Source organism: Humulus lupulus, chromosome 2 (genome assembly GCF_963169125.1).
Source record: "Humulus lupulus chromosome 2, drHumLupu1.1, whole genome shotgun sequence".
Classification (NCBI taxonomy): Eukaryota; Viridiplantae; Streptophyta; class Magnoliopsida; order Rosales; family Cannabaceae; genus Humulus; species Humulus lupulus.
This window is the reverse complement of record NC_084794.1, coordinates 166,323,729-166,333,185: the sequence shown is the minus strand read 5'-3', so window position 1 is coordinate 166,333,185 and position 9,457 is coordinate 166,323,729. Positions and strand designations below refer to the sequence as shown.

The 9,457-nt window shown below is 40.3% G+C and overlaps 1 protein-coding gene and 1 non-coding gene across 2 annotated transcripts; one reads left to right on the top strand and one right to left on the bottom strand.

Moving 5' to 3' along the window:
- Positions 1-396: 396 nt before the first annotated feature.
- LOC133814903 (uncharacterized) lies at positions 397-3,987 on the top strand. The gene is made up of 5 exons (XM_062247807.1): positions 397-529; positions 1,532-2,128; positions 2,315-2,829; positions 3,135-3,228; positions 3,899-3,987. Exons 1-5 carry the CDS (start codon positions 397-399, stop codon positions 3,985-3,987), a joined length of 1,428 nt encoding a protein of 475 aa, XP_062103791.1.
- On the bottom strand, positions 763-869 carry LOC133820733 (small nucleolar RNA R71). Its single transcript, XR_009887133.1, has one exon. It is a non-coding gene; the product is annotated as a small nucleolar RNA R71 (small nucleolar RNA).
- Positions 3,988-9,457: the final 5,470 nt, after the last annotated feature.

Genomic DNA, 9,457 nt, shown 5'->3' with positions numbered 1-9,457 from the left:
TTGTGCCTATTTTTTTATTTTGCAATCCATGTGGAGATGATTTACTTATCACTGTATTACTTGTGTGATTGCGTACACTTGTGTATTTTAATCAAATAAATTTTCACAACAAGTTTTTGGCACCGTTATCGGGGATTGGAATTAGAAATTTGTGTAATATCAATTACTTGCAATTTATTTTTTTTGTTGTTCTCACCTTGTTTGCTTGAACCTGTGTTTTCTCAGGTGATCTATTGTATGAATGAGCAAGAAGACATTGAACTAGCTCCTATTGACCCTGAGATTGAACGAAAATTTTGAAGAAGACTAAGGGAACAACAGGCTCAAAATCGCCTTAATATGGCTGAAGAGGTTGAAGGAGTTGTGGGTGCTAATAATATCGCTGATGTGATTGTTATGGCTAGTGATAAAGAGAGATCCATAAGGTTCAATGAGCTCAATACGGGCATTGTTAGGCCTGAAATTCAAGCACCCCAATTCAAGTTAAAGCCTGTGATGTTCCAAATGTTGGAGACAGTGGGTCAATTTAGTAGGTTGCCTACTGAGTATCCTCATCTTCATCTCCATTCATTTTTGGAGGTGAGCGATTCTTTCAAGCTACAAGGAGTGAGTGATGAGGCCCTAAGATTGAAATTGTTCCCTTTCTCTTTGAGGTATCAAGATAGAGCTTGGCTAAACACCCTTCCTCCCGGCTCGGTGACTATAAGGAATGAGTTGGCTAAAAAATTCTTGATGAAGTACTTTCCTCCTACCAAAAATGCCAAGTTTCGCGATGAAATCATGTTGTTTCAGCAGCTGGAAGATGAATCCTTTTGTGAAGCTTGGGAGAGATTCAAAGAGTTATTGAGGAAGTGCCCACACCATGGGATTCAACATTGTATACAAATGGAAACATTCTATAATGGGCTCAATTCTTCCACTCGCATGGTGTTGGATGCTTCAGCTAATGGGGCTATTCTATCTAAGTCCTACAATGAAGCCTATTAGATTTTGGAAAGGATTGCTAGCAATAATTACCAATGGTCCAATAGTAGAGCCTCAACAAGTCAAAAAGCATCTGGTATACTTGAAGTGGATGCATTGACAACTTTGACTGCCAAGTTTCTTCAATGACTAACCTTCTTAAGAACATGAGTTTGGGGGGAATGGTACAACCAGCTACTATGGGACAAGTTGTCGATGTGTCTTGTGTTTATTATGGAGATGGGCACACATTTGAGAGTTGTCATTCGAATCTCGCTTCAGTTTGTTATGTGGGGAATCAAAATGTCAACCATAATAACTCATATTTAAACTCTTATAATCCAGGGTGGAGGAAACATCCAAATTTCTCATGTGGGGAGGGGGGGCGGGGGGGGTTCAAGGAGATAGTTCAAGTGGAACACCAATGCAAAACAAGCCTACATATCCACCGAGGGTTTCTCAACAACCACTAAGAGCTCAACCACCTCCTCCTCCTCAAGTGTCTCAATCAAACTCGTTGGAGAGTTTAATGAAAGAATATATGGCCAAGAAGGATGTTGTGATTCAGAACCAAGTAGCATCCTTGAGGAACCTAATGAGCTAAGGAAAATACCACAAGGCACCTTGCCTAGTGATACTGAAAATCCAGGGAGAGATGGTAAGGATCATTGCAAGGCGGTTACCTTGAGGAGTGGTAAAAATTTGGAGTTGAATGAGGATAATCCTAAGAGCAAAAGCAAGCCCACTTCAATCCAAAGTAATGTAGAAAAGGAAGAAAGAGTTGTGAGTTCCAAAATGTCAAATGTTGATCCTGAAGCAATTTTTGTAGCAATTCCTCAGCAAAATGCAATAGAGAAGCCTATGAGGGCACCTCCACCATTTCCTCAACGGTTTCAAAAGCAGCAACAAGATAGCCAATTTCAAAGATTTTTGGATGTTTTGAAGCAACTCCACATCAGCATACCTCTGGTGGAAGCTTTGGAACAAATGCCTAATTATGTGAAGTTCTTGAAGGATATTTTGACAAAGAAGAGGAGACTTGGTGAATTTGAAATGATTTCTTTGACTGAGGGTTGTAGTGCTATTTTGAAGAATAAAATTTCTCCAAAGTTGAAGGATCCAGGCAGTTTCACAATTCCAATTTCTATTGGGGGACGAGAAGTTGGTAAAGTTCTTTGTGATTTGGGAGCTAGTATTAATTTGATGCCCATGTCCATTTTTAAGAAGTTGGGAATTGGAGAAGCAAGACCAACTACACTCACCTTGCAATTAGCTGACCGCTCTATGGTGCATCCAGAGGGAAAGATTGAAGATGTCCTAGTACAAGTTGACAAGTTAATTTTTCTGACAGATTTTATTATTCTTTACTATGAGGATGATAGGGATGTACCGATCATTTTGGGGAGACCATTTCTTGCCACCAAGAGGACATTGATAGATGTTGAAAAAGGAGAGCTCATCATTCGAGCTCAAGACGAACAAGACACATTCAAGGTTTTTAATCCTATACGCTCTCCTAATGAAGTTGAATCTTGCTTGGCAATAAGTGCTTCTAACTTCAAGTTGATTGAAAATATGCATGAAAAGCTTAGAAACGGAGTGAAGAAAAAGATCCCTTTTGAAGAAATTGAGAAAGGTGGTGAGCCATGGATAAGTAAGGAAGAAGCACCATCTCATCCTCCAAAGCTACCGAAGAAAAAGAAACATAGTAGAAAACTTCAATCACAAATGTTGGAAGTTGGGAATAAAGTGTTTTTCTCAAACTCTCTAGTGAAATCAAGGTGTGATGGTGGGTTCTTAGTGAGCAAGGTGTTTCCCAATGGTGTGGTTGATTTATATGATGAGCATTTGGGGAGAGCATTTAAGGTAACAAGGAAAGAAGAAAAGTTTGGGGGAAGCGAGGTTCAACAATACACAAACCTCGGTTTCCTTGAAAGATCCTTAGAGGAAAAAAAATTAAGTTTGGGTTTTTATGGTTTTTGGAGGATTCATTTGTAAAGCAACTCAAAGAAAGAATAAATAAAAATGCATTGAAAAAAATAATAGAAAAAAATACAATTGAAATATATATATTAGTGTTTTTAGTTATTTTAATTTGAATTTTTGTTATGTTAATTTCATTTTATTGTAATGTTGTTTTTGGAGTGGTATTATGTGTTTTTGTGTTTCAGGTTTTAAGAAAGCAAGCAGATGGTGTTCTGGAAGTAATATTTGGGTGTGATTGTTTTGCAAACTTTTTGCTTCAGCAATCAGGGAGCAAAATGGGTCTCATTTGCGAAAAATAGAGGGGTTTCGTCAAAAATTTTGCAGAAGCAAAATTTTGGCGATTTGGAGCATGCACAAGTGTAGGGCGTGGTCTCACTCGGAAAAGAAGGAAAAAAAGAATAATAATAATAATAATAACCCCAAACTACTCAAGACCATACCCTAACCCGAATGCCCTCATTTCTTTTTCTCTTTGTGCCTCTTTCCTTTTCCCTAGCCACCATCACCACCATCTTCTTCATCACCTTCAGCCACCCTCGCCCCTTTGCATCCTACCTTCCTCACCCCATCGACCCCTGTACTCCGAGATCCCAGGCCCCAAACTCGGCTAGATGCGACCCATCACCTCAGAATTTAGGCGCGACTCTGTTCGCATGCCACTCAGAGGCATGATTTTGCCTACACCACCCTTCCTGTTGCTATGCCTCGAACCTAGCCCCGTCAAATCGTACCTTTGCACAACCCAAACTGAGCCGAAGCGCCTCCGAGCCAGCTCCAAGGATCCCTATGGCGCACCACCACTAGGCACGTTTCACTCTCCACCTACACTGTGAGTGCTCCGCTCTAACCAACACAGTCACGTGACCCGTCACCTCTATTTTCTGAGATTGCCCCTAGGTAACTGCTTTCCTTTATTTTTCCTTGTTACTTTGCATTTGAACATGTGCAGTGGATTTTGTTGGGTGGTGGGGGCTTGTTGTTTGTGATCTAAATCTGTTTCTGTTGGGACAGCAATTGGATGTGTTGAGCAGGTTGTAATTCTAGTTATATTGTTGGATTTTGTGTTGTTGTGGTATACTTGTCCTTTTTGAGAATCTGACCAATATTGCCCCCACATACTTCCATAACTCCACAAATCAATGGCCACCAAAACAAGAGCTCAAAAGAGAAAATCCAAACCGCCCTCTACCCCACCACCATCCAAAAAGATACCCACCGTTTCACACTCTACCCCACCACCATCGCCCTCACTAGCCACTGCCAATGACCCTACCACCTTCACTACCAAACCATCAACTAAGAAAACCACGATTCCAAAGTCCAAAAAGCCAGCCAAACCCGCATCAACTATACCTCCATCCAAGCCACAAAAGACCACCAATACCATGAAAGTTTTGACCAATCTGAAACGGTTGCTGTACCGACCCCTAAGACCAAGAAAAATTCAGTTCCTTCAGTACCATTTCAAAAAATTTCTTCTGCTCAAGCCAAGGAGAAATATGAATCCATTAAGAAAAAGAAATTGCTCCCTGAAAAAGGTTTTTTGCCTACTACTGTTTTGTGCTAGCTTTCCTCAGTGACGTCATTGAGAAGCATAATTGGGAAACTTTTTGTCCAAAATCAGAGCCTTCTATCATTCCGTTAGTGCGTGAGTTTTATGCCAACATGGTGTCCTATGAGAATTTCGAAGTGGTTGTTAGAGGCAAGGCTGTTTCATTTTCTAGTGATGTTATTAACTCTATGTTTGGGATTGAAAACTTTGAGTGTGCTCTTTATAATGATATGGTAGTGGCCCCTCAACCAAAAAAAATTGAAAAGGCACTGTAACTCTCTATTCTTCTGAGCGGTGCACATACATTATTGCAAACCTCCGTGTTACCTGAAGCTGGTGTGTGGTTGCATTTCCTTAAATGTCGTTTGTTGCCTACCACACATGACACTACGGTGTCCAAAGAGTGGGTGCTTCTGTTGTATTTCATGTTGGTCAGGTTTAGTATCGATGTGGGCAAGCTGATCACTAGACAGGATGTTAGTTGTGCCAAAAAGAAGAAGGGAAAATTATTCTTTCCATTACTCATCGCTCAGCTGTGCCTTAGAGCTTGGGTTCCTTATGATACCAGTGAGGATGGACTCTTTAAACACCGTGACATTGATTTCCTCACTCCTGTTTAGCACTAAGAGCCTATATCTGAAGGTGGCCCATGCACTGTACCTCCGCTAGCACCCCAACTTGCTCCCCCACTCGTCGACATCCTTGCTCACCAGCAGGAAATTCTTTGGTGGATGGTGTCTATCGAAACTCAGCAGCAAGCATACATGAAATATGCCAAGCAGTGGGATGCGACGCTAATCAAGTCCCTTTAGCAAAACTTCACGAGGCCCACTGCTGCCTTCCCTACATTACCCAGCTCCATTTTGGAGAGGTGGGCCGCTCTGGTTGTTCATGACAACCCTATTCCTTTGGATGCCAATTTTGAGGAATAGGTGCGGGGAGTATTGTTAACCTAACTTTTGTTCTTCACTTATTTTCTAGTTTGGTCTATCCTGTTATTTTATTTTAGTAGTCTATTGTTTAGTTTTTGTTCTGTTTTGTCTTGCTGTGTACAGTGTCTTTGTTATGTTGTTTGGTTGCTATTTTGAGGACATTCTTTGTTTTTGTTAGTGTTTAAATAGGGGGCTCGATGACGATCTTGAAAAACTACAAAAATATAATAAATCTAAGTTGAAGTTGAATGTCTTTCTTACTTAAGTTTTCAACTAAATTCTTTGGGTGTGAATGTTGCTAACATTTGATTAATGAGAGTGTTTCTCTTTTTAGTATGTGCATAACTTAATTAAACATTTTTGAGACCCTAGAAAGAGCTAGTTTCTTGTGAGAGCTTAAATTTCTAGAATTAATTAGTGATTTTCCTTGAGGTGAAATCGTAGACAATACCACACCAATGACATGATTTAGGCCACCTTGGACCGTTTGAGCATTTGAAGCCTACCTTTTATGCCTTTTATCCCTAGTGACCCTGTTGAGCTTAAGTGTCATTTTCTTGTGTAGCTGCTTATTAGCCTAGGTTTATATATATATATAATCACCTCTTTTTACAACGCCCTATAGCACCTTGATCTTTATAGGATTTATTTGTTATTGTATTTTTTTTTTGGGAGGGGGTGGGGGGGGGTTGAGAAGAATAAAGAGTGTACGAGGCATTGGATGAGCGTTTTCATTTTTTTTTCTTATTTTCACCATTGGGGACAATGTTGAATTTTAAGTTTGGGAGGAGAGTGTATTCTCATTTTTCTTGTTCTCTTATCATTTAGTTTGTTTATCATTGTTTAAAAAAAAAAATCAAGAGTGCACTCCCTTGAATCAAAGGAAAGTTATTAAGAAAAAAAGTCAAGAAAAGTTATCAAGTATGTTTGTAAATAAGTTTGGGTGTGTACGTCTTCAAATAAAAAGAAAAGTTTGTTTTAGTTTTTGTCTCTGTATGTTACTAATAAAGGCTAGTGGCAAGAGTTATATTTTGTTGTGGGGGTGTTCTTTGAGGAAATTAATGTGTGCATTGATTTAGGTCCAAGAAAGATTGAGGTGCTTAGGGTGATTCGAGCAAAAAATAATATCTCTTATCCTATCTTCATCCTAGCCTATCATTACAAGCTTGATAAAGTCCTATTGATCTTTAGTGTGGTGTTTGTCTATATTAGTGTAGAGGTAATCACTACGTAACTTATGGAGGCTTTATTTAAGCTTTAGGACTAAGGTCTAACTTGATTTTTGGTGATTGAAAATGTTTAGGAAAAGCTATGCATGCACTAAAGGGTAAACCACTTGACTCATATTTTGACTGTAACGACCCAGATTCGCTAATAAGGCTTAAGGGCCTTGATTAGCATGCCTGGAGGGCATAATGGGATTTATGTGTGATTCTTTGAGATAAATGCATGGTTATGATTTAAAGCATGTTATATGACTAATTGAACATTGAGGCGCATGACTATGTGGTTAGTATGCATGTTAGGTGAAATGATATGCATGTGGACCCCGTTTGCATGATAGGGGTAAACTGGTAATTTTAGCCCGCTGAGGGCATATATGTGATAATTGTATTCTGTGAATTGTACCACGCGACTGTGGTGTTATTGTTGTGATGCACGTGCCGAGACGGTCCTTGAGAGCTAGTTAACTTAAGAGTCACAGCGGGATTTCTATACCCGGCTCGGGAGGAGCCTAGGGGTACCTCGGGAATTTTATGGTTAAGTTGAGATTGAGCGGGTAATGGTTATTGGAGATTTAGTAACCTGGGTAACCATTAGTTACTGCTGAGAGTAACAAGTTTTAGAAAAAAAATGGTAGAATTGAAATATTAGTGAAAGGACTAGAGTACCCTTGAGGACTTAGTTGGGAAAGGATCATTTGGAGGGGTAGCATGGTCATTTGGCAAGGGTAATAGGCAATTCTCAGCTGGGTTTTAGTGGGTCACGGTTTGGGCATTTGGGTTATATGATGGCTTTGCTAAAAATAAAGAGAAGGAGAGTTAGGGCAATGAGAAGAAGAAGAAGAAGAAGAAGAAGAAGAAGAAGAAGAGGAAAATGGGCTGAAGTGGGAGCTTAGGAGGTGAATCAAGGGAGCTTGTAGGGTGGATTCTCCACTTGAGGTATGGATTTTATGAGCATTTAAGTTTGATTTCTGTTTTGAATTGTGAAATCTTTAGCTTGAGTTAAGTTTTTAATGTATGAGTTTGATGTTGCTGATTTTTGCAATCTAAGGGTGGATTGTTGGGTATGTTTGTATTTTGAGCTTGAATCTAGAGTTTATGAGTTGTTGGGTGGTTCATTTGAGGTTTTAAATTGATTTTGGGGTTTGGGTATTGGTTTGGTGTGATTTGGAAGGTTTAAGTTCGGGAAAACGCAAGAGAAAACCCAGATTTTCTGGGTTCGCGTATGAGCGCCGCGGCCCTGTTCTTGGGCGCCGCGGCGCGATGTTGCATCAGGAGAGGGGTTTGTTGCTGGGCGCCGCGGCCCTTGAGGGGTGTGCCGCGGCCCTAGGCCATTTTGGCAGCCCAAAAGTTGAGTTTTTAGGGCTTTTGCCCGGGGACTCGGGGGATGGTTCCGATACTTCGCTTTATGGATTTAGAGGTCCCGGGAGTGCGGGATTGGTCCCGGGAAGTGGTTCAAGGCTTGGTTAGTATTGAAAGTGTTTTATGTGTGTTGTGACTAGGATTTCGGAGGGGCTCGTGCTAGTGGACCATGCTCGTGATCGTGGTGCATCGGGAAGCACGGAATACAGGTAAGAAAACCGTAACACCCGAGATTAGGGCATGGCCCCACTGTGTGATTGTAGGGCATGGCCCCGGATTGTATTCGTGCAAATGCTTAACCTTAAATGAACCGTGATGTGTGTGAATGTTTATTTTGAATGTACTATATGTGTGATTATGATGAATTGAACGGCAAGGGCCGAGTACGGCGTAGGCCGGGGCGGCCGTGGGGCCGAAAGTAACACACAGCACATGGGATGCTTATATTCAAGGTGGGACACAAGGGATACATGAGTTATCCTCGCGGTGAGAACCGAAACTCCAGGCTTTGGTAAGGCCTTGGGGGCGACATGGCCATACTTGTTTATTATGATGGTTTTTCCTATGTGTTAGTGAATTATGCCAGCTATTTGATTTGCACATGTTATGTGTTATTTGGGTTTTCTTGCTGGGCTTCGGCTCACGGGTGCTCCGTGTGGCAGGTAGTTGCAAGGACTGAGTCAACCAACCATGAGTACGGAGAGCGTGAAGCGACGCGTACATGTTTGGCCTGCCCGACTGCTTTGGTTGGGGGTTTATTCAAAAATGGCTGTAATAACCTATGATTTTATGATTCCTCAACTGTAACCTTAATTCAAGATGTAATTAGTTTTCAAACCTTATTTTGGGATCCCAAATGTTTAACAATAGAAGTTTTAATGAAACGACGCATTTTCAGAGATTACAGCCTTAACTTTTAACTAGTCACACTTTTGTTTCAAAACCTCGGTTAGCGAGTTCATTGCACACTGTTTTGTCTTAAAAATTCACTTAGTAACGGCTCTAAGGAAGTAGGGCGTTACATTGACAGCAACATTAATGCTTGAAGAATTTGGTTTAAAGCCTATGTAAGTTTGAAATTCAACTTCTCTTATTCAAAATAAAATTCCCAAGAGCTTTCCCTATTTTAACATTGGAAAAGAAAAGGCAATCCTCTTTTGTTCTGTCTTGTCCTTGTTGTTTTCCTTTTCCTTTTGTTGTTTAGTTTGTGTCTTTTGAGTTTTTTTTGTTGTCCTTTTAGATTCATCACTCGAGGATGAGTAATGTCGTAAGTTTTGGGGGGTCATAACTCTTGAATAAAGAGTTATTTCATGTCCTTTTGAACTTATAAATGTGGAAAAATTGGTAGTGATGTTAGTTTATTATTAGCTTTTGTAACTAATTTTTGTGTTTCTACGATCTTAGTTAAGTTTAGTTGTTTTTGTAGTTTTAACAGCTAA